The sequence below is a fragment of the Entelurus aequoreus genome, linkage group LG09 (genome assembly GCF_033978785.1).
Source record: "Entelurus aequoreus isolate RoL-2023_Sb linkage group LG09, RoL_Eaeq_v1.1, whole genome shotgun sequence".
Taxonomy (NCBI): Eukaryota; Metazoa; Chordata; class Actinopteri; order Syngnathiformes; family Syngnathidae; genus Entelurus; species Entelurus aequoreus.
In genome coordinates this window covers 39,818,915-39,845,330 of record NC_084739.1, presented here as the reverse complement: position 1 = coordinate 39,845,330, position 26,416 = coordinate 39,818,915, and the positions used below count along the sequence as shown (strand labels likewise).

Sequence of the window (26,416 nt, the reverse complement as noted above, 5' to 3'; positions counted from 1 at the left end):
CCACTCTGTTCACCCTAATGCTTATGATCCATGCTGCTCTTGTTTATGCCCCTCTTCTCATGCCAAGTAAGTTTTTGTTTAATAGTTTTTGTGCCCTTGTGCAAGTCTTTTGTTTTGTCATAGTCAAGTTTTTACCTCCGCTGTGAGCGCTTTTTGTTTGTACTTTTTTTGACTTTGAATTAAAATGTATTTAAATTCACGTCTTGCACACGCCAATTTTCCGTTGCCTTCTGGGAGAACAAACCACGCCAAGGACCCAGTCTTGACATAGATGTCCCTGTTGTTCAGCAATGTTTGCTAGCGATATCAAGATTTAGTATATGCTGTCGAGCCTACGAGAGACTTATTCATTGAGTTTATTAATACTATTAAGGATATTTTTTTGATGCTAACTACTATTACCAAAGACGCTTTATGGCCATCCGTGTCGCATAAAACATTTGGCTTTCCTGCACAACAACTAAGCTTTTAGTTTCTGTTATGAAACTCGACAACAAAAATACGGTGGACCAACAATCACAATATTTATTACTGGGACTCAACATGACGTTAGTTTATTTGCACAACCAGGTCTTTGTAGTTATATTCAAGAATAGCAACCACAAAAGAACAAAAAACTAATGCAATCTACTGTCATTTCTTTACTGTTAGTTCTGCTATCAAACACTACTAATGTAACTCGATTGCATCACAAAAAGTTTCTCGATCAAATCAAATGTTCAAACATTTTACAAAGTGATCGCTGCAGACATAAGCGGTCTGATTGTATTCCGCAAGAGGACGAAAGTGATATTTTTAAGAGCCTTTGACTCGCTTTAGTTTTTTCCTGACTGTATTACCTTTATGAGCCACTTCTTTCGGGACAATATGAAAGCTCTTTCCTATCTCTCTATTTGAACGACTGGAACATCCAAGAACAGAACGACACTACGGCATTTTATGATCAAACTCTACACTCACTCTCACTTGTTTTAATGCTACGCTCTTGCTGCTTGACCATCATGTGAATTAAGCCGCGACAAAGAAAAATGGGTGTGACATCATGAGCAACCCTCCTGTAGTCTACAACTTCGAAATACAAGGGCGAACTCGCGCATCCCTCTTTGGGTAAATCGCTACCATATAATTGTGCAGATTCCAAACGGCTTGTTTGGACAAAGCATGAAGGAAGGCAAGACTGTTCTATAAATATCTCCTCCATGCCTCCATGGTTTGATTTCAAATTGTCGGGACTCATGCAGATCTCAAATACACAAAAACAGGTCCCAATAGGTATAAAAAAAATTGGTCGTGCATAATAATTTCCCTTTAAATAGGGTGGTCTGCACTACTTTTGCACTTGTTATCAGTTGCCTTAATTGATCACATACAGCATGCCCACAAATATTATGTGTAATTTTATACTTTGCACACACTATTTAGCACCTGTTATTTGCGATCATCGTTGGTCAGGCCCTAAATCTAATGATACACATATTTTTATTTTTGCACATTATAGTTTTTAGCTCAGAATCTGAAAATATGTTGGGTTTTTTTAATAAAACTTTTCATTTAATTTGATCATGGATGTATACAGTTTATTTCCCAGAGACGCAATTGGCACGGATTCGGTGGAATGACCCATAACACTCCCACACACATTTACTGTAAAATGAGACCCTCTGTGGAGAAAATGGCATGTAGTCTCTCAGTTAAGTTGAACAATTAGGTATGTGAGACTTTCTCCTGGCTGTGAACCCCAGGTGGATTTTGCGGCCTACAATCAGTGAAATGTAAAAGTGGAGATGATGAGATGTTGATGTACCACTTTGCTGCATCCGATTGAGTTGAATGTCAGGCTCTGCCAGAACGTCACTGAAGGAGCGCAGCCCCATGCGGTACCATCTCTCAGCTGTCTTCGGTCCTACCCCAAACACACTTGTAAACAGCTGTCAGGAAATGAGGAAAGAACATAATTAAGAAGCTATGAGATGACAGCTCTTCTCAGCAGGGGTTAGCAGTCAAAGTTTTGAAGGGCTGTATGGATGCCCTTAAGAGCAGGCAAAATGCAAATCATGTCCATAGCAATTTGAAAGCACCTAAATTGAGAAAGCAAAGACAGGCAAAAGAGATGATGGAAAGGAAAAGTTTTTTCATCCACTGACCTTTAAAGTCTGATACCTCTCGCTCGACAGTATTTTCTCAACTTGGAATGAATGGCCACTTTGAATGATCTCCTGCAAAGCATTGATAAATATATTTAATTAACTAATTACATACTCAAATGTTAAAAATGTGCTCGCTTGGTTGCCTTTTGTTCCCCATCATTTATTAGCTTGCTTAATTGTCCCAAAACGGTAGGACAGTTCTGTTCAGTTTAGTGTGTAATGTTGTACCCACTATCATGTTTGTTTGTCTCGGACGACTTATTCTTATATTAAATATATTTACTACAACTACACATATCGCATTTAGCAGTAAGTACGTTTTTGTCTTTTGTAGTTATGCGTCTGTGGATTAACCTATGACCGGCTCAGGGCATAAACACTCTTTGATTGTTTAAGACCACAAACACTGGGAGTGACATAATTAGAAAGGCTGTTATCACGTTGAAGTTATTTTAGATATGCAATTTTTATACTTTCAAAACTAGTGATATTTCGAGCCTTGGGTGTTCAATTTGATTTGCAACTCATAAAATCCAACCTTTGTAATATAAAAGATCAAAATGGGGACACAAACAAAATCATGTTCCCTCGAGCCAGCACTGGATCAATCTACAGTGAAAGGGTATGTATGGTTTTGAGCTGGTGTAGCTGTATTTATTTATAGTTCATTTCAAACGGACATTTTTGAATCACTGGGTTGAAAACACTTGTACAAAATAACTGAAAGTCTCATTTTTTCAAAGCTTCTTTGAAACCAAAGTATGTCCTCACTTTAATTGTCTGCATCAGTAGAGCACAACTAATTATCTGGCCAATTTATTTTGGCCATCATTAAGGTAATGGGTCAATTCAGCCGTCATCTCTTTTAAATGTGTTATGCTTGGAAATTAAGCCAGTATGTATCTTACACATTATGCTGTATTTCTTCAGACTTGTCCATTAAGTGATGACCACACGTGTCAGTGAGTCAGTGAACCTCACATCTACAGTACAGTAGCTAAACAAAGACTGCAGTAAAACTGAAAGCAGCTCAGTGATGCGTCCTCTGCTTTTTAAGCCTCGAGGTAAGAAGGCTTCACACACACACACACATAGTCTGCTCCAGGGAACACTCACTCCATATGCACAACAAACACATACTTTATTTGTTCCAACCTCTGCCTCAGTGCTGCGAGACCTTCACATCAGTGTTTCTCCTTCCTTGCACTTGTGATGTTCATTTGCTCCAGTCTTTCACTCAAAATGCCTTTTGTTTTTACTTTGTTTTTGTGTCATGTCATTCAAGCATGTTTCTTTCAAAGCCGAGTAAAGCAGAAAAAATGTCACCACCGGTGATTGTCTGCCTGCTGTAAAAACAAGAGCAAGCGGTCATTCTTTGACAGTCTAATTTAGTTTTTGTTGGAAATGCATGTTATGTTATTTCATGATTCCACCTTATGACTGACATATTTGACATATTTTGAAACATGCACCAAGAGACTTGGTGTGTATTTTATAGGTTTAACGCAGCAACTAACTTTGTTTTCTCAGATAGGGCTTCTCTTCAAGAAAACATCAGCGATTCTTTCCCTATAAACCTTCTATTGCTACAGATGAGGAATTGATGGCTAATTGATCTAGGAGTAATTTTTTTTTCAGTAAATTGTCAAATTGTATAATGCTTGTCACAACATGTGGCAGATTTCTTCACCTGTCCAAAACTTGTATAAAAGGCTGCTTTCATTTTGTTTTACCTTTTGACCTACAATAACTCAAATAAAATATGCTCTGAGAGATAAATGGCAACTTGGGAAGAATTTTGTAGTTCAGATTTGTACAGAAGAGAAAATCTACTTCAGTTTGTCTGACTGTCGTTTAATGTAGAAAACCCAAACAGCAAATGTACCCCGCTTCCATTGTAGCAGTTACACAGCTGGTTTGGAGTCAGATTATAGAGTTTACGTTTTCCATTATCAGTGCCGACCACACCAGAGTATTCTTTTTGGTTCTACTCTAACTTCAATAGTTTGTTGGGCTAACTGAGCAAAGGCCTGTATAATTATATACGTTATTTATAATGGTGACCTCATGTCAACACCAGCAATTTTTACATCCATCTTCTTGCAACGCAACAAGAAGTAAAATTTTGTGTGAATAAAATGAGAAACGCCACCCAGGTTTAACAACCAAGGAGACATGCCGTGTATTTTCCTTAGGACATCCCTGGTAGACCTAAGAACATGTTTTAACAACTACAGTACATGAACCTGGCAAATTTGGGAAAGCATTTGGGGTGAAATTGCTCCTACCGGCATGTTGGTTCTTTTGACCCAATCAACAACACATAGACAGACAATGAAGACAGGAAAAGTGGCATTGGTTGAAGATTAATGCCTTATTGTGACAAGCAGAAAATAGTTTTGGGCAACAGGCCGGTAAAACAGTTCACTGGTTCGCTAAATACAAGTACAATGCTGGCTACGCTAACCTTAGAAACAAATGTAAAATCATAAACACAGTCAACATAAGACCTTTGAACAATTGTATTTATTTGAACACGTTTTTTCTGTCGTGAAACTGTGGAACAGCTCTATACTCTCGGCAGGGTCCTCGAGGGTGCATGGGAGTTTGCCCAATCAGTCTATATGTTCTTTGTGGACTTGAAGAAATTTGACCGTATCCTTCGGGAAGTCCTGTGGGTAGTGTTCAGAGAGTTTAAGGTACCTGACCGCCTGATTGTGGCAGTACGCTTCCTGTATGATCAGTGCGACCGTCAGTAGGTCATACCCGTTTTCAGTGAGGGTTCGACTCCGCCAGGGCTGCCCTTTGTCACCAATTCTGTTAATACCTTTTATGGACAGAATTTCTTGGTGCAGTCAGGACATTGAGAGGATCCGGTTTGGTGGCTGCAGGATTAGGTCTCTGCTTTTTGCAGATGATGTGGTCCTGATGGCGTCATCTTGCCAAGATCTTCAGCTCTCACTGGATTGGTTCACAGTCAAGTGTGAAGCTCCTGGGATGAGAATCAGCACATTCAAGTCTGAGTCCATGGTTCTCACCCGTAAAAGAATGGAATGTCATCTCCGGGTTGGGAGGGCGATCTTGCCCTTTGTGGAGGAGTTCAATTACCTCAGAGTCTTGTTCACGAGTGAGGGAAGAGTGGATCCTGAGATCAACAGGCAGATCGGTGCGGCATCTGCAGTGATGCAGACTTTGTATCGACCCGTCATGGTGAAGAAGAAGCTTAACTGGAAAGCAAAGCTCTCAATTTACCGGTCAATCAACAATCCTATCCTCAACAATGGTCATGAGCTTTGGGTTATGGACAAAGGCCAAGATCACGGGTGTGTGGAAGTATTACTATGGTATCTGTCCTATGGCGTATTGTGTCACTGATGGAGAAACATGCCACTAGTCAGAGCAATAAAGACCGAGTACAGACTCATGAGGAAATTCACAACCTGTTACTACCTCAGCCACCAAACAATACATGTTGCCTGTTTTCTAAAAGACAAGCTATCGGTGTGCCGTCCGCGTTTAAACAAAAGTGTTCAAAATCAAATCAAACTTTATTTATATAGCACTATTTTATGCCCAGGCAAGTGGCAAGCACAAAGTACTGTACAAAACAAAACAAAAACAACAAACAAGCCTTTTTTTTTTAAGTTCAATGCTCTTTGCAGGCCTGAGGCTCTCTGGTAAGCTGTTTCACAGGTGGGGGCCATAATGGCTAAATGCCGCCTTACCGTGGGTCTTTGTTCTGGTATTCGATAAAGCTAAAAGGCCAGTGCCATAGGACCTCATAAGGTAAAAGCAGGTCAGATAGAAAAGAAGGCGCAAGGCCATTAAAGACAGTTAAAAACTAATAGTAGAATTTAAAAATTGACCCTGTAGTGGACGGGGAGCCAATGCAGTGACATTAAAACTGGTGTAATGTGCTTCCGCTCTCTGGTTCTCGTCAGCACGCGTGCAGCCGAATTTTGTAATAATTGTAGATTTCTGATATTATTTTTGGGAAGGTCAGAGAGCAGGGCATTACAATAGTCTAAACGACAGGAAATAAAAGCATTCATTAGCACCTCCGCGTTGGCCTGACAGAGAAACGGGCTGACTCTGGCTATGTTTGTAATATTTTTAATATGTGGGATAAAAGTCAGCTCGGATTCAAAAATCATGCCCAGATTTTTTATAGACTGTGTTGGTTTAAAATCTTGTAATTTTGGTAAAAGTTTCTCCCTCTGGTCTTCACGACCTATAACTAAAACCTCTGTTTTGTCCTGGTTGAGCTATGGGAAATTCACTGCCATACAGGAGTGGACGTCTACAACGCAGGAAAAAAAGGGTATCTATTGGTACTGTGTCATCAGGAGACACGGCAATGTACAGCTGTGTATCATCAGCGTAACTATGGAAACTGATGTCGTGTCTCCTAACGACCTCTCCAAGAGGCAGCATATAAAGATTAAAAAGAATGGGACCAAAAACTGAGCCATGAGGAACCCCACATCTTATCTCATGGGTTCCTGAGGAACATGCATTCATGCTTACATAAAAACATCTGTCTGTGAGATGATAGGAACCAGTTAAAAACAGTACCAGAGAGGCCCACCAGGTGTCGAAGACTCTTTAATAAAATGTGATGGTCTACTGTGTCAAAGCCAGCGCTTAGATCCAGTAGAACCAACACTGTTAGTTTTGTATAATCTAAATTCCACCTGATGTCATTTAAAATCTGTAAAAGTGCTGTCAAAACTAGAAAATGTGTGCTGCATTTAGATTAGGTTACTTAGTAGAACTCAAAGGTACATTTTGCAGGACCAGGACCTCCATGAACATACAGGAAAAAGTCACATCTCAGAAACACCATAAAAGGACCTACCACAAGCAAGTTTTGGTATATACACTACCGTTCAAAAGTTTGGGGTCACCCAAACAATTGTGTGGAATAGCCTTCATTTCTAAGAACAAGAATAGACTGTCAAGTTTCAGATGAAAGTTCTCTTTCTCTGGCCATTTTGAGCGTTTAATTGACCCCACAAATGTGATGCTCCAGAAACTCAATCTGCTCAAAGGAAGGTCAGTTTTGTAGCTTCTGTAACGAGCTAAACTGTTTTCAGATGTGTGAACATGATTGCACAAGGGTTTACTAATCATCAATTAGCCTTCTGAGCCAATGAGCAAACACATTGTACCATTAGAACACTGGAGTGATAGTTGCTGGAAATGGGCCTCTATACACCTATGTAGATATTGCACCAAAAACCAGACATTTGCAGCTAGAATAGTCATTTACCACTTTAGCAATGTATGGAGTGTATTTCTTTAAACTTAAGATTAGTTTAAAGTTATCTTCATTGAAAAGTACAGTGCTTTTCCTTCAAATATAAGGACATTTCAATGTGACCCCAAACTTTTGAACGGTAGTGTATATATAAAACAAACTACAGTAAACGTTTGAGCACACGCACACGCACACGTGCACACACACACACACACACACACACACACACACACACACACACACACACACACACACACACACACACACACACAATGCTTCTGTATTAACCGTAGTATTGTTGTTGTTTCTCATAATGACATTTTTAATTACCGGTAATACAAATGATAACAATTTTACAATTATTCATGAATACCTGCAAACTATAAGTAGTAAAGAAAATGAAATACAAACAGAAAATAATGGTTATGAGTGAGATACTCCCATCAGTGCTGTGCAAATGCAAGTTGTTTCGCAATTATTATCGTCAGGTACTGTATTACATGGACAGGTGGCTGAATATTGTCATTCAAGCCAAGGTTTTCATTTGAGAAGTTGTCATTGTGTTCCTTAAATATTGTGCTGACTGAAAATTACAAAACAATGAAATTATTATTTTTTTAACAGCATGTGGTTACAGTCTCTCTACAACATTTCATGCACACATGAGTCTGTGATTATATAATTACATTTCATTGTATTTATACAGCGCTTTCAAAAGGCGCTCAAAGACACTTACACAATAATCAAAATAAAACATGATCATAATCATAAAAGCACATACGGTATAACAATAAAACAATCAGTGAAAATCAACATGAAAATGGGCAAAATGAAAATGAACTTTGTGTTATGAGATGATTTGTCCAGTTCTAAAAGCAGTTTTGAGAAGGTTTGTTTTTAATAGTCTTTTTAAAATCGTGGGATTATGACATGAACGGATGGACCGGGGTAGAGAGTTCAGAGTTCCAGAGGGTGGGGACAGCAATGGAAAAAGCACAGTTCCCCCAGGCTTGGTGCTGGGTTCTATGAGGAGGGGACAGCAGGTGATTGTTGTTGGAACGCAGATTTCTAACAAGAATGTGAGGTGTGAGGAAGTCAGAGAGGTAGAACGGTGTCATGTTTTAGAGGGCTTTATGGGTCAGGAGAAGGATTTTGAACTGTTTTGGTCATTAGAGATGATCCCCTGCTAGCCTCCCAATGGACTGGAATTGCACATGAAGTCAGGACCCGAGGTGACCACTCCTTATGCATCAGTCGGTGACGTCTCTGCGCCGTGACGTGTCTATATGCAAGAGGTTCCCCTGTAGTCTCCACCACTGTTGGCGTTAACGCACTTTTTGTGTCTTTTTACGCATTGAAATCAGAAAGGACGCGCAATTCCAGAAGGACGCGCAATTCTGGAAGCTCGCGCGACACCGGAACACAGATTAAAAAAAAAATTTACCACCCGATTTGCTTGGGTTTTTTATTTGATCGATTATCGCTTTACACCGGTATTTTGTTTAGTTTATATTTGCGGGGTCAAATTTCTGGGTCAAAATCGTAAATTTTGATTTGCGGAAAGTTTTATCAATGACAAATACTGCCTCAGTTTGCACTCGGACACCTTTACCGCGAGGGGCTGTCAAAAAGAAAGACTTCATGGTAAACAATAAGGGGAGTGTAAAGTCAACCTTTTTAACTTCATCCTATGCCATGTCTCCAGTAAATGACTTGTTTTAGTCTTTGTGAGTCCATGGAAACGTCACTTTTAATCTCCCGCTGGATCGACATCGTTCAAGGATGGAGACAGGCTAGCTGTTAGCATCAAGCAAACCAGCAACCGACCAGACTCCTCCACCCCAAAAACATACTTTGCAGGTCAACAAACGGGGTGAATATGTGCCTTTTGAAGTGTTAATGTGCGAGGAGTTTTAAAAAGGAGTCTCTTGGAGAAGTGGCTGACAAGTTAGCAAGTGTCGCTCCCATCGCTGACAGTGACGTCATCACCGTCATTGTTTACTGAAGCAGAGATGCTGACTGTGCATTATGATAAACGCGCATGCATTGCCAGCCTCTGCTTTTTATCGATAGACTTATCAGATTTAATTTTTTATTATCTATAGCAGGGGTGTCAAAAGAGTGGCCCGGAGGCCGTTAGCGGCCCGCAGCTAATGTTTTAAAGGCCCGCGGCACATTCTAAAAATACTATTAAAATAAACAAAAACATAACAAAAGTGGAATAAAAAAGTTTAAAGGTGAAATGTAATTTAGAAAAAGTTGCAATGTTGACTAATAAAACAAAGCTGTTTTTTTTCTTTATAACTGTCATTGCTCCAAACATAATATTGAATCAAAATCAATGTTTTTTATGAATTATTAAATTCAAGCACACACAAGTGATTGCAAGACATACTTGGGGAACAACCATACATGTCACATTGAGGGTGGTCGTATCAACAACTTTAACACTCTTACTAATATGCGCCACACTGTGAACCCACACCAAACAAGAATGACAAACACATTTCGGGAGAACATCCGCACCTAAACACAACATAACACAACAGAACAAATACCAGAATCCTTTGCAGCCCTAACTCTTCCGGGCTACAAAAACACCCCCGCTAACCCGAACCCCGCCTCCTCCCAACCCCGCCCACCTCAACCCCCCCACACACACCTCAACCCCCCCCATCTCCCAAATTCGGAGGTCTCAAGGTTGGCAAGTATGCATTGACGTCACTAGCGTGATGCAAGCAGAGAAACATTTTGCCGCTTTTCCACGACATCCGCACACGCTCTTCCTCCCTCCCTCCCTGCCTCCCTCGCTCGCCCGCCTGCTCGCTCCCGCCCCCGTTGTAAACAGTCCGGGCGGGGAAGACAAGCGGTCCGGTAGCTTCCAAAGCACTCCGCCGAAGGAGCGAGCGACAATACAAAACTGTGGTGCACTGGACCCCAGCGCTGATACTCCGACAGAGAGTCGCTGGGCGAATCAGACGTGTAACACGTTAGTGGTGATGTTAGCCCGTTCGGCGCTAATTGTGCTACCGTAACTGTAAACTCCATGGCGAGCAACAAGATTTCGTCAAGAAAGCAAGCGAAAAGAGCGACCCAGCAGTCAAAGCTAGCTACATGGTGAGTGAGATGGTTGCTAGGGCGGGAAAGCCATTCAAAGAAGGTGAATTCATTAAAAAGTGCATGTTAGATTTTTTTTAAGAAATATTTTCTTGCGGCCCAGCCTCACCCAGTTTCTGCATCCAGTGGCCCCCAGGTAAATTGAGTTTGAGTCCCCTGATCTACAGCTTTTCACACACACAAGTGGATGCAAAGCATACTTGGTCAACAGCCATACAGGTAACACTAAGGGTGACCGTATAAACAACTTTAACACTGTTACAAATATGCGCCACACTGTGAACCCACACCAAACAAGAATGACAAACACACTTCGGGAGAACATCCGCACCGTAACACAACATAACACAACAGAACAAATACCCAGAACCCCTTGCAGCACTAACTCTTCCGGGACGCTACAATATACACCCCCGCTACCCCCCACCCCCTCTCCGCACACACACACACACACACACCTAAACCCCGCCCACCAATAATGCACTTTGTGACTTCAATAATAAATATGTCAGTGCCAGGTTGGCATTTTTTTCCATAACTTAAACTGATTATTTTGGAAAACCTTGTTACATTGTTTAATGCATCCAGCGGGGCATCACAACAAAATGAGCATAATAATGTGTTAATTCCACGACTGTATATATCGGTATCGGTTGATATCGGTATCGGTAATTAAGAGTTGGACAATATTGGAATATCGTATATTAAAAAATCCATTATCGGACATCTCTAATCTGTATGTATTGACCTTCTGCAAGGAACATATTTAATGATAAACTTAAGGTTGTTTTAAAAACACTGTAATCCCAAAAGTTTAATAATTTTTATGGGTGACTTAAACATTCATCGGGACAATAAGACAGATAGAAAAACAACTGAAGCAACATACTGATAAATATAACTTAACTCAGGTTATCCAATGAACAATAAGACTAACTAATACATAAAAAAAACAATTGACTTGATATTCACTAATAAGCCTTAGAACATTGAATTTCTTAACCAGTCTTTCTGACCATCATTATATTTTGTGTACAAAGAAAATTAAGAGGCGAAATTCAATTCATCCTACCACAGTTTGCAGCTTTGAACTTATACCCAAAAGTGAGCAATACAGTTTGAAGAATGAATTGCAACAACCAGACTGGTCGCAGTGGGTAGACTGGCGCTCTACCCACTACGCCATGCCGCCATGGGGCCCAGGTCTGTGCTAGTCAAAGTGGTGGAGAGGAGCCCCCATGATGAGTTGGGCTGGTGGTTTGCCTTCTGCCATGCTTTGATGAAGGCATTCCACTGCATCAGGGCAAACTGGAATTTGCTGTTGTGTATCGAGGTACAGATGGAATCTGCCAAAGATTTTAAAACTTGGTCGTGTCGCCAGCAATGTGCTCTAAGGAGCCCCTCCTCTGGCACAGATTGCACTCCGGAGTGCGCAGAGTCTTAGCTTTCCAGAGTTCAGCCCAGGTAAGTTTGCGAGATTACGCATGCTCCCACCTTGTCCATGCCGCTTGCTTGGACATGCTGACCATCTTGCTGCAACATTCTTCTCATGCTCTACACGCATCTAGTCTTGGACAGGTTGGCGCTTCTCCTTGCAGCGGACCCGGTTGTATTGTGGCTTAGGAAAGCTACCAAAGCCTGCCCTTCCTATTGCCACAGTACCCACCAAAGTCTTGTGCCTTAGCTGTGCCTCCGCTCTGCTTACCGCTTCTTGTGCTTGCCATTTCCTCCCGGTTTCTCCTACTCTCCCTGTGCTGGTACCTTGCCGTGGTGGAGAGTCTTGCGTGTCTCAATGACCCTTGAAAGCTATACCGGCGGGGGATCACACCCCTGGCAGGTTTAACCATGGTTTCGGGATAGAGGCCAGACAAAAGTCAACACCCGGTCCTCCAGGTTGGGGGTTGGGCGTGAGGTTAACAACCCCACCCCGTAAAAAAGCATCATGTTACAGAAACGACGAGAAGGAGCCATTCCGGTACACTGCGGCAGAGAAGAGAGGGCGCATCCTTGGATGTATCCATGACGGAGCCGGGTGAAATCCAGCAGGAAGCCCGACCCCTGACGACCCCGATCTTCGAAACCTAAACCAACACCAGAGTAGGTACCTGGAACGTGCGAACACTGTTCCAGTGTGGGCGCATGGACCAGGTGCTGAAGACTATGAGGGACTATCGCCTGGACATCTTAGGCGTTAGTGAAATGAGGTGGACTGGGCAGGGGCGCCTCGTGATTGATGGAGCAACCGTTCTTTTCTCTGGGAAGCAAGACCACCATACCCATGGAGTCGGGATCATCCTTTCCAACTGTGCGGCGCAAGTGCTAGTGGGATGGAAACCGGTGAATGAGCGCATCATCACAGCAAGGCTCTATACTAGACATGCCAAAGTCACCATCGTGCAAGTCTATGCCCCAACCGAGGCTGCCTCAGAAGAGGACAAGGATGCCTTCTACAGCCAGCTCCAAGCTGTGCTTGATGAGATCCCCAGCTACGACATCAAGATGCTGATTGGAGACCTAAATGCGAAAGTGGATGGCGACAGAAGGGGCCTCAATGCCACAGTGGGACCACACGGGTCTGCAAGCTCTACCAATGACAACGGGGAGAGACTGTTGATGCTAGCCAGCACAAACGGCCTCAGCATTGGCAACACGTTTTTCAAACAGATCCATAAGATGACATGGGTTTCACCTGGGGGCGGAACCCGAAATGAGCTGGACTACATATGCATAAACACAAGATGGCGTTCATCACTGCTAGACGTTCGTGCACACAGGGGTGCAGATGTAGGCTCAGATCACTTTCTTGTGGTGGGTAAAATCAGGCTGAAGCTGAAAAAGGTGCAAAAAATGCAGCCCAAGAGACCCTACGCAGTGGAAAAGCTTAAGAACACCAACCTGTCAAAAAGCTACTGTGAGGAGTTGAGGAAGAAGCTTGAGGTACCACCACATCCTTCCATTGAGGAGCAGTGGAGTCTGTTCTCCCGTGCCATCACTGAGACTGCGGAAACAGTTTTAGGCAGAAGAAGGGGCACCAACAAGGAGAGATGGATAACGGAAAAGACCTGGAAATTGATTGATGAAAGGAAGATGGCAAAGATGGAAAGAGAACAGAAGAGGAGGCTCCGATGCTGGAGGATGAAAGACGAGGAGTACAGACGCCTGGACCGGGAAGTAAAAAAGAGCTGCAGGAAAGACAAACGGAGGTGGCTGGAGGAGAAAGCAAAAGAAGCACAAGAGGCAGCAGAGAAAAACAACACTAAAACACTCCACAGGATTGTGCGGGAGCTAACCAGCTCCAGGAGCAGCTCCGGGGTGCCTATTAAGAGCAGGGATAGCAGGGCACTCTTAAGCGACGAGGAACAGGAGGCAAGGTGGGTGGAGCACTTCAAAGAGATTCTCAACCAGCCAACACCTCCCACTCTCTTTCTTTTTGATCGGGAAACACCAGCCCCAACTCTGACAGTCACCTCATAAGAGATAACCAGGACCGAGGTTGCCCAAGCAATCAAGAGCCTCAAGAACAGCAAGGCACCAGGACTCGACGAGGTATCTGCTGAGTTGCTGAAGCACGGTCAAGAGGTGGTCGTGGAGAGCCTCACGCACCTGTTCAATTTGATCTGGCATGCCGAAGAGGTCCCTGCCGACTGGAGACGGGGGGTTATAGTGACGCTGCCAAAGAAGGGAAACCTCGCAGACTGCAACAACTGGCGGGGCATCACACTGCTGTCGATCCCAGGCAAGGTTTTCTGTAGTGTGCTGCTCCAACGCCTAAAAGACGAGGTAGATAACATCTTAAGGGAAGAGCAAGCCGGCTTCCGAAAGAGAAGGTCCTGCGCGGAACAGATTTTCACTCTTCACAACATCATAGAACAGTGCCAAGAACTCCAGACACCCCTCATCATCAATTACATCGATTTCAAGAAAGCCTTCGACAGTATCCACCGGGAATCACTGTGGCAGATCCTCCAGCTATACGGTATACCATCAAAGTACGTCAACATCTTCAGAGCCCTGTACCATAACTCCACCTGTCGAGTGAAAACCACCAACAGGACAACCGACGACTTTGACATTGTGACCGGGGTAAGACAGGTTTGCATCTTGTCTCCCTTACTGTTCATCATTGTCATAGACTTTGTCATGAGGAAGTCTGTCGTCGGAGAAAACCTCGGCATTAAGTGGGGAGGGGGCAGACTGGCAGATCTGGACTTTGCGGACAACTTGGCTCTGCTTAGCCATTCCTACGCTGCACTCCAAAAATTGACTAACAATCTGCATGAACAAGGGGAAAAAGTCGGCCTACGTATAAGCCAAGAGAAGACCAAGGCCATGACCGTTGCACAAGACCAAAACGTTCCACTGCTCACCGTAGGCGAACAAGGCATAGAGCACGTTGAGAACTTCACGTATCTTGGAAGCAACATCTCAAACACTGGAGATGCAGAAAAGGATGTACAGACCAGAATCGGAAAAGCTGCAGGAGTCTTCCAATGCCTCCGGAATATCTGGTCATCAAAATCTATCAGTACGTCCACCAAGCTGCGCCTCTATATGTCAGTGGTCATCCCTACAGTGACCTATGCCTGTGAGACATGGATGAAGACATCAACCATTACAAACAAGCTGGATGTCTTCCACCGACGGTGCCTCAGATACATCTTGAGGATCTCATGGAGAGACCACATCACCAATGAAGAGGTGATGAGAAGGGCAGGGGTAGCACCATTGTCTGATATAGTCTCTGATATGAGAAGGAGAATGGCTGGACACGTACTCCGACTGCCAAAAGAGAGACCGGCAAGTGTGGCAATGGACTGGGTGCCAGAAGGGGGAAAGAGGAAGAGAGGACGGCCAAAGAAGACGTGGAGACAAACAGCCAAGGAAGACCTGAGAGAGATGGGAGTCAGCTGGCATGGAGCAAGAAGGGTCGCCAAATGGAGGGGACTCGTCGCCCAATGTTCCAACAGGAATGGGAGGAACTAAGTCTAAGTAAGTCTCCTACTCAGTGGCCTAGTGGTTAGAGTGTACGCCCTGAGATCGGTAGTTTGTGAGTTCAAACCCCGGCAGAGTCATACCAAAGACTATAGAAAAATGGGACCCATTACCTCCCTGTTTGGCACTCAGCACCAAGGGTTGGAATTGGGGTTTAAATCACCAAAAATGATTCCTGGGCATGGCCACCGCTGCTGCCCACTGCTCCCCTCACCTCCCAAGGGGTGAACAAGGGGATGGGTCAAATGCAGAGGACAAATTTCACCACACCTAGTGTGTGTGTGTGACAATCATTTGTACTTTAACTCAACTTTAACTTAACAGCAATTCCTGCTGAGGCCATCTTGAAATCTGTGGAGTCCCTGTACATTATCACTTCTCTAGCGCGGGTAATTTTAAATTGCTCAGAGAGGCCCCTGAGAGGGAGGTGCAGCTTGGTGGGTTGGCCATATAGGGCAATGCTGTTTGAGGACTGAGGGAGACCCAGCCCCAGAAAAAAATTAAGTACTTTATTGACGCATATATTTTCAGGCACTTGTGGGCCATATAAAATGATGTAACAGTCCAGATATGGCCCCCGGGCCTTGAGTTTGACACCTGTGCTTTAAAGGAAGCCCAAATAGTATGAAACATATAGCCAGGCATGTAAATGATCCATTTAAAAACCTTTGGTATCTCGCCGATAATCAACTGAATACAAGTACTGTAAGTCATCAGATATATTGTAAAAAGATGGTGTAAAAATATCACTGACTCTACTAGAAACAGAGGAAGGGAGATTTCTGTGGATAGGCTGAATCAGGGTTTTTACCTCCATTACTGTCTTGGTGTGCTCCCCCAGGCATGGCAGGCCTTGAGTGGCCCCCATACACTTCACAGCCCACGAGAGACTCTTCAAGACAGACGCGGCTCTCCTAAAGGAAACACTTGAACTCTTCATCTCACTGAATTCATAGTTCTCAGCCAGCACTTCAAATGCATCCTGCAGGGGGAAGAAGACAAGACAGACAAATGGGAACAGGGAAGGCAATTTTGGACAAAGGGTTAAATAGCAGAGAATAAACCTGCCCTGTGTTTTGTTTTGTTTTGTTTTAATCGATCTGTAAGGAATAATCATAAACTTGTTTTTTTAAATTCTAAAAAGCATGACTAAGCAAAATATGATATTGATTCATATGTAAAAAGCAGTGACCCAATAAATAAACTACGGCACTGCCTTCTAGGTCACCTGATGCATGTTGACTGTATTCCCAAGACCAGGCAGAGAACTCAGCAGGAGCCAAAACCACACTTCAACCTGCAATTTCTGCAATCAGCTCTCGAATGGTGCAGGCATGAATATTCACCATATTTCATAGTAAACAGAAACATCATTCCAATGATGGAATATTTCCTACGAACTACACTGTTACTTAGGTTACAAAACCTGAAAGTTGGATGCCAGACAGGAGAAGTAATCTCCTCTATTGAAACTATTTATTTTTCTTGCCAACTGTTAGGGTTGTGGCTAAAGGTTAAACCTTTAGCCACAACCCTAACAGTTTTTTACAACAATAAATTGTATAATTTGACAAAACATTAGTTACACTTGGACAATTTTAATTTAAGAGTTGTATTAAAATGCTTCCTTTGCAAAAGTAACATTGCCTCTGTCAGAGAAAAAATAATTAATATTAATATTCTGTTGTAGGTCCAGTTTTTAGTGCTAGACAGCTGTACTAGTTTATTTTAGGAGTCGTTTATAATACTTTGTTCCTTTTATGCGTCAAGCTATCCACACCCTTCCCTGCCAATTGGGTCAGTCTTTCATTTGTTAACAACTCAGATATATTGTATGTCTATTAATAAATACAATGCATGCTACGAGTAGCTTCTAACTAAACATCCATCCATTTTACACACCAATCATCCTATCAGTTCAGTTCAGTTCAGTTTCAGTTTCTGTTCCCATCATGCTTTGTGAGACTCTTCTGTAAATGTGTTTTGTGTAATGGTGGGTTATGTAGTCATGTTGTGCAAGGTTATTGTTATTACTTTTCCCCTTACTGATCAGTCCCTGCAGGGTTTCACTTGCTGTTTTTGTGATTGCAGCGGCCTAAAATGCCGGACTTTGCAGCAACTTTTTCAGACATTTGCAATGTTTTGAGACTTACTTGTGATCTTATGAATTTGTTGACAATGTTTTACGTCTTATTTGTAATCTTAACCTAACAAACACAGAGAATTAAAAAAATTGGAAAACAAATACTGTATTGATGTTTTACTTGATTTATACTGCACAAATTTAAAAGTACACACTCAGGCACAAAAACATACAGAGGAACTGGAACTCAAATGGTCGCCAACGGTGAACAACAAGAACGTCTAAGGTTAACAAAGAACACGCGTAACTGTCGCTTAGAGGGTGACATGGATATGCAATGAGGAGTGATTAGTGGTAGCGACAGGTAGAGAGACTGATCACCAAACAGAAATATGTGCGTGAGCTCAGGCACTCCTATCAACAAGAACGTAAACAAAGGAGGGCTAGAAAAGCTGGCAACATACATATACACTAAAGTTAAACCAAGAACAAAACCAACAAAGGACATGACTGGAAGGGATCGGTTATGACAATAATCACACTTCAATATATCTGAAATTTAAATGTTGCTTCTTTACTTGGTCAATATTGCAAAAGAACATTTGTTTTTATTGTTTTACCCTGGATAAATAAAGGTTAAATAAATATATAAATGCACGTAAACTAGGATGTGAGCATGCTGGTGGTTGAAAAATGTCTACATACTACATAACACAGAAAGCTTGGTGCCATAGACAGGAACTGGACATACGGTAGGTCTGACCTATGCGGGAGGATGGCAAATGTGCCGTTTGATCAGTAAATAATGTATACATTGTTACATGTTGCTGTTTCTGCTCTAGAAGAAAACATGGGGCGGCATGGCAGGGTGGGTAGAGCGGCCATGCCAGAAACCTGAGGGCTTACCACCACCAGGTGTGAATGTGGAGTGAATGAATGATGAGTTCTCACTTCTCTGTGAGCGCTTTGAGTATCTAATAGAAAGGCAATTATTATTATTATTATATGTATTTATTAGACAGTTGATGTGCACGTTTGAACACCGCTCAGAGACAAATTTGTTTGTCAAAATTGGCGGGGAATTTTCAGGCTTTGAACAAAGTTGCAAGGCCATGCATAATTGGTGGGGATTTGTTGAATTTGCGTGAATTGGCACAATCGCGACATCACGCAATCCTAAAGGGACTGACTAGTTGTATTTGCGCTGGGTGTGTGTTTTTACATAACTTTTGCGTATTGTGTTATTATTTGTGTTGCACCGCTAGTTTAAATGGTCTTCTGTTTGGTGACCCTCCTGCCATTTTGAATTTGTGTAAGCTTAGTCAGATGTCCAATAATATTGGACTTCTGTTTGATCAATACGTCCAGGAATGTCATAATATACAGTAAATTAATTCTAGGAACTTTATTGTCATACCAGCACACATGAAACTCATGAGATTAAAGGTGCCATGTGTAATATTGTGGCCAGAAATGGTATTGCAATCACGGTCAAAATTCTGTAGTCCCCTTCCACTCTTCATGACTGAGGTTGCCAAATACGCAGCCGGATCCGAATCCTACTCCAAGGAACGTCAAATGGCAATCGACGAGTCCTACGCTGTAGGTTTGTCTTGTTTATGCTTCTTGCAAGATGGTTTACTAAGTAATTATGCCACATTATACTGATGTCCATTAGCCAAATGTATTTGTAAAGTTACGCAGCAATATTTTCGTCGGGAGTCAGGACAGATTGTTGGCATTACCCTGCTAAATGTCTAGTTTGACCACACGGACCACCATCGAAATAATCATATATAATATACAATATGTTATATCAGTGGGGCAAAAAAGTATTTAGTCAGCCACCAATTGTGCAAGTTCTCCCACTTAAAATGATGACAGAGGTCCGTAATTTTCATCATAGGTACACTTCAACTGTGAGAGACAGAATGTGAAAAAAAATCCAGGAATTCACATTGTAGGATTTTTAAAGAATTTATTTGTAAATTATGGTGGAAAATAAGTATTTGGTCAATAACAAAAATTCAACTCAATACTTTGTAATATAAACTTTGTTGGCAATAACAGAGGTCAAACGATTACTATAGGTCTTTACCAGGTTTGCACACACAGTAGCTGGTATTTTGACCCATTCCTCCATGCAGATCTCCTCGAGAGCAGGGATGTTTTGGGGCTGTCACCGAGCAACACGGACTTTCAACTCCCTCCACAGATTTTCTATGGGGTTGAGGTCTGGAGACTGGCTAGGCCACTCCAGGACTTTCAAATGCTTCTTACGGAGCCACTCCTTCGTTGCCCGGGCGGTGTGTTTGGGATCATTGTCATGCTGGAAGACCCAGCCACGTTTCATCTTCAAAGCTCTCACTGATGGGAGGAGGTTTTGGCTCAAAATCTCACGATACATGGCCCCATTCATTCTTTCCTTAACACGGATCAGTCGTACTGTCCCCTTAGCAGAAAAACAGCCCCAAAGCATGATGTTTCCACCCCCATGCTTCACAGTAGGTATGGTGTTCTTGGGATGCAACTCAGTATTATTCTTCCTCCAAACACGACGAGTTGAGTTTATACCAAAAAGTTCTATTTTGGTTTCATCTGACCACATAACATTCTCCCAATCCTCTGCTGTATCATCCATGTGCTCTCTGGCAAACTTCAGACGGGCCTGGACATGCACTGGCTTAAGCAGGGGGACACGTCTGGCCCTGCAGGATTTGATTCCGTCAGCGTAGTGTGTTACTGATGGTAACCTTTGTTACTTTGGTCCCAGCTCTCTGCAGGTCATTCACCAGGTCCCCCCGTGTGGTTCTGGGATTTTTGCTCACCGTTCTCATGATCATTTTGACCCCACGGGATGAGATCTTGCATGGAGCCCCAGATCGAGGGAGATTATCAGTGGTCTTGTATGTCTTCCATTTTTTGATAATTGCTCCCACAGTTGATTTTTTCACACCAAGCTGCTTGCCTATTGTAGATTCACTCTTCCCAGTCTGGTGCAGGTCTACAATTATTTTCCTGGTGTCCCTCGACAGCTCTTTGGTCTTGGCCATAGTGGAGTTTGGAGTCTGACTGTTTGAGGCTGTAGACAAGTGTCTTTTATACAGATAACAAGTTCAAACAGGTGCCATTAATACAGGTAACGAGTGGAGGACAGAAGAGATTCTTAAAGAAGAAGTTACAGGTCTGTGAGAGCCAGAGATCTTCCTTGTTTGAAGTGGCCAAATACTCATTTTCCACCATAATTTACAAATAAATTCTTTAAAAATGCTACAATGTGAATTCCTGGATTTTTTTCACATTCTGTCTCTCACAGTTGAAGTGTACATATGATAAAAATTACAGACCTCTGTCATCATTTTAAGTGGGAGAACTTGCACAATTGGTGGCTGACTAAATACTTTTTTGCCCCACTGGTATATCGCATAAGCCTACTTTGATGGCAAGCGAAGGCCAACACTAAAATTACCGCCACATTTTGTTCAGCATAACTCCATGTTGCATCCAACCTGACACACTGCATTCCCTTCCAAGTACGCACATCACCATCTTTCAGTGCAGAGTGCAATTCTATGACCCAACCCACGTTACGCATAAACGACGTTACGCATAAATTATATAGCCTACTACCATGTCAATACACAAAGTAGAAAATCATTACATCATATGTGTTTGATGCACATACAGTACCAGAAACCACAATTAACCGTGCTGATGTTGGAACACATTTCCTCAGCGCATCGGCATATTGAGAACGACATAGGCACTAACACTACCCATATAACATAGGTTTTATTTGTTAAAAATATATTTTGCCCTGTCAGTAAGATGACACATCGACATACAAGCTAACGGGCATATATTTCCCCTAATAGCCTATGTCAATTTGTCATTGACCGGGCTAGCATGCTAAGCATTACATTAGTGGGATGGTGCTTCGCTCCTGAGCATTAGTTGCACGAACATACTATCTTTGTTAGACAAAATCATTGACTGTATAGGACAATATAGTTTACATACGAAATGTCCATTTCCATTTATTACAAATAATAAGAAAACGTAAATGCCTGGCTTACATGTCAAGGAGGAAATGAGCAAATTTGGCCTCAGATTAAAAAATCTTCTCTACCTTCAATAGTCTCCATCTTTCAAAGGCATCCCCAATATAAATTTAGAACCTTTATTTCACCAGATAAGAAAACCCATTGAGATCAAGATCTCTTTCACAAGGGTGACCTGGCCAAGAGGTCAACAGCACATGTCACAGAGCAGTTTCAAAATAAATACATTAAGACATACATTTTAAAATACATAAGAGAACTGTAAAACAACAGAGATTTACATCTTTAAAAACACAGGCACTGTGCAAACGGCTCTCGCTGTTTGTCCCTCAGGACAGAACGGAAGGCTCCAAATGGAAGTAGTTCTGTAAGTTTCAGTTTCGTCTGCAATTCATTCCATGCCATAGGGGCAGCAATGCCAAAAGCTCTTTTGCCAAATTCAGTCCGTACATGAGGAACAGTTAAAACATACAAATTGTTAGAACGTAATGCGTAAGAGCTGCTTTTTCTTTGTAACAGAGTACACAAGTAGGGAGGTATTAAACCTAAATCCTGGTTTTGTTCCTGGCTTCGTCATGAATAAGTTGAGAATCTTAACGACGCCTTTTAGATTTACCAAGGTCTGATATGTTTATTAACTTTACCAGTTGCAGTAGCTCGACAAAAGTGGCGATGCGTAACCGGCAACCTGGATGTGACACACTCACAGACTTTCTAATTGGTCAACGGGTGGAGGACGGGGCATCGAAATGAAAACAATAAGATTTCGGGGCTGTAAATCTAATTTTGAAATGAGCATATCCCAGCTGAACTACTGTTATCAGTTGTAGAGGTATTCGAAAATAACAGGATTTATTAATGCCTTTTGACATATCAGGGTCATTTATTGATGACTTGACATTAATTTATAACATATTGCATGTTTAAATTTAGTACTCGAGGTTCCAGATTTAGCCTAAAGAGCACGAAAAAAATGATAGTATGTATATAATAATTTAAATAGAATAGGATATAAATACAGGTGAAACTCGGTATTATATTGTGCAAAGTGAATATGAATATGATGAATTTGAATATTGTATTGGGCAAAAAACGTAAAACAGCACATTTAAAATACTTTGTCTAACAGGTCCTAAAAAAAGTCCTTGTGGTCTTGTTTCCATTGGGGTTTTAAAATTAAATTTCTAGACACATGTAGTGGCACCGACTTTTCAAAAATCATCAAAAAAATACGAAGAAAATAACACCATACTGTGTGTACATCAACAACAAAAAACATGCAGTAAGACATAAAATAAACAAGCAGAAAAAAACATTTCAAAAAAAGTAATATGGAAGACAATTGGTGGGGCGCTCGTCTGTCTGATGGGAGGAAATGGTATTACCTGCTCTTTTGGCCTCCTGAAAGGTGAATAAATGATACGTGATCCAAGATGGCGCCACTGTGTTTGGCTTGCCACTTGTTACTCTTCCTGCACGCTGAGTACACAATGCTCTCTAAGATCAACAGTGCAAGTGTTATCTTTTAAATTATTCATTTGACTCAACATTAATAACATTGAAAGTAATAAGTGAAGAAACCTGGCAACCGCAGCTCGTCGAAGGAGGTGGGGTTAGTCGATCATTTAAATTTGGGGTAGTACAGTATTTCAAAGAAAGCTAACATAGTGCTACTTTGTTGTAGTCCACCTCAGTTTTGTTTGTTGAGTAAACCAGTTTCCAATTTAACCACAAACTTAGAGGACTGAGCCATATTTATGCCAGAAGCCAAGTCCACGTCTGGGGCCAGTGCACCACCCGCTGTCTGGTGCAGACATGCAGCCTCGGGTCAATAAGCAGCACACCAGCTCACCCAGGGGACGCACTGACCCGCTTAGTGGACCACATGGAGACGGAGCTGTTCAGCCGCTTACACACACTCACAAACACACACACGCACCTGCACACTCATAAATATCCACACAGATGACTTTCCACGCAGCATGCAACCAACAGGAGAAGCAAACTGGGTTCATAATGGAGGGCTGAGAGAGCATGTTTGTGTATGTGATCTGTTACAGGAAGTTTGTCGTTTTGCGTCAACAGCATAGTTCACGGCTGGTGAGTGTTAAGATTGTATATATCTGCGCTCTTACTCTGTGTGTTTATTGTAGAGGTTGGATGTTGTAGCGCATGTTCTCCACTTGGGGCGCTCTGGTGCTGTGTAGTGTTTAACACCGCAGCAATTGTGTGTTCAACAGAAGAAGAAGAAAATAAATTATCCTCGGAGAGAGGACGTTGATGATCGATCTCGAATGAAAGTGTCGTTCATGTGCACGCATAAAGAACTCCCTTAAGCTCAAACACCTTAACAGGTTATGGGCCCAGGAACCCCAGCGATTCCAGCCACCTCAAGCAATTAAGGCAAGGTACCGTTGAGTCGACGCACGGACAGAGAAGCCAAGAAAGTTTGCAGGTGTGTACTTGAGCTAACAGAGGAGAACTGCTTGACCAAGGATAAAGGTAATGCAAACGTGAAGTATTACACGGAGCATAAAGTAGCGTGTACCCTCGAAGAAGAAGTAACCGCAAAGTATTACACGGAGCATAAAAGGGACTTTAGCCAAAGTAGCGCGTACTCTCGAAGAAGAAGTAACCGCGGTAAAGTTTGAGCTAATTAGCATAGCACAGTGCTAAAGTGCGGAGATTAAAGATGGCGGTTCGTACTACTAGAGCAGTATCCCCGCAGCTGTACTTTGATGGATCCGAAAGCAAGTATGACCTTTGGGAAGCAAGGTTTTTGGGACACTTACATATTTTAAAGTTGATAGACACTGTTCCAAATGAACCAGTAGGAGAAGAGCAAGCAGTAGTGGACAGAATAAAGAATCCAGACTGCTATGCAGAGCTCATAAGGTTGATCGATGATAAAAGCTTGTCTTTAATAAGACATGATGCTACATACGATGGCAGGAAAGCACTGAAAATACTGAGGGACCACTACTCAGGAAAAAGCAAGCCACGAATAATCAACCTGTACACGTCCTTGACAAAACTATGGAAAGCAGACAGAGAGTCAACTACGGACTACGTCATCAGAGCAGAAAACCTGATTACAGCACTTTGTGATGCCGGTGAGACTCTCAGTGATAGTCTGATCATAGCCATGATTCTTGGAGGCCTACCTGACTCTTACAAGCCATTGGCTGTACATGTAACACAAAACGAAGACAATGTGACATTTACAGATTTTAAAAGAAGATTACGTATTTACGAAGAGTCAGAGAAAATTAGTACTGCTGAGCCAACAGACAATGTGATGAAAACGTTCACAAGACAGGATAGAAATATCCAGAAGAAGTACACCAGCAGCACTCAAAGTAGAAGTGAAGATGGAGATCTGACATGTTTCAAATGTGGATTAAAAGGACACAGAGCAAGAAATTGTATCCGGAAAGTGTGGTGCAACTTTTGTAAGAGCCACACACACCAAGAAACCATATGCAAAAAGAAAGATAAACGAGACAATGTCAGAAAGGTTACTGATGAACAATCCGGTGAATACCTCTTCAAAGCAGCACAAGAAGAAAGTGAGTCAGCACCCAAAATAAAGATGAAAGGCATTATGGTGGATGCAGGAGCGACATCCCACATTGTAAATGATGTAAATAACTTTACAAGCTTTGACAACACTTTTCAACCAGAGACTCATTCAGTGGAACTAGCTGATGGGACAAGATGCAGTGGAATGGCCCAAGGAAGAGGAACAGCGACGATACACCTAGTGGACAGCGATGGACGACAGCACAGGGCACAACTACGAAATGCTCTGTACATGCCGTCATATCCCCACAACATCTTTTCAGTGGCGAGAGCAGCCGACGGAGGAGCAACCATAACTTTCAAGAAAGGAAAGAGCCACATGATCACTAAAGATGGTAACAGATTTAAAATAAACGAACATGAGAAGTTATATTATCTACCAACTGTTGATGCAAATGAAGATCAGTGTAAAGTTTGTCATGACGTACAAACATGGCACGAGATTCTAGGGCACTGCAACTATGATGATGTAATCAAACTCCAAACTGTGGTCAAAGGTATGGTAATTAAGGGAAATGTTGTTAAGCTAGATCAGATGTGTGAAATATGTACAAAAGGCAAGTTTACCCAAACGAGAAATAGGGAGCTAGATGCTAAAGCAAATAAACCCCTGGAGTTAATCCATACAGACCTAGCAGGCCCAATGAAAACTGAGAGCATAGAAGGACACAAATACGCACAATGTTTCACAGATGACTATTCAGGTGCTGTATTAGTATATTTCCTTAAGTCAAAAAGTGATGCAGTTGCTGCAACAGAAAAGTTCTTAGCAGATGTAGCACCCTATGGAGATGTGAAGTGTATACGTTCAGACAACGGCACTGAGTTTACAAACAGAGAGTTCCAAATGTTACTAACAAAGAACAAAATAAGACATGAGACGTCAGCGCTTTATTCGCCCCACCAAAGTGGCACAGCAGAGAGAGGATGGCGAACACTGTTTAACATGGCTAGATGCTTACTGATAGAAAGCAAACTACCAAACTATTTGTGGAACTATGCCATTCAAACAGCAGCTCATGTTAGAAACAGGTGTTACAATAGACAGACAAGGAAAACAGCATATGAGTTACTTACAGGAAAAGTACCAAATGTGTCACAAATGCAAAAGTTTGGGTCTACATGTTTTGGTTACAAACAAGGAAAAGGAAAACTAGACTCCAAAAGTGAGCAG

The 26,416-nt window shown here is 42.2% G+C and overlaps 1 protein-coding gene across 1 annotated transcript in view; it reads right to left on the bottom strand.

Annotated features, from left to right (window-relative positions):
- Positions 1 to 26,416, bottom strand: part of dntt (deoxynucleotidyltransferase, terminal) — a 224,052-nt gene that overhangs the window by 149,384 nt on the left and 48,252 nt on the right. Inside the window, exons 4-6 of the mRNA XM_062058758.1 lie at positions 16,328 to 16,498; positions 2,145 to 2,216; positions 1,805 to 1,928 (exon numbers count right to left, since the gene is read on the bottom strand). Of these exons, the coding sequence (XP_061914742.1) occupies positions 1,805 to 1,928; positions 2,145 to 2,216; positions 16,328 to 16,498 (367 nt within the window). The remainder of the gene's footprint in view (positions 1 to 1,804; positions 1,929 to 2,144; positions 2,217 to 16,327; positions 16,499 to 26,416) is intronic.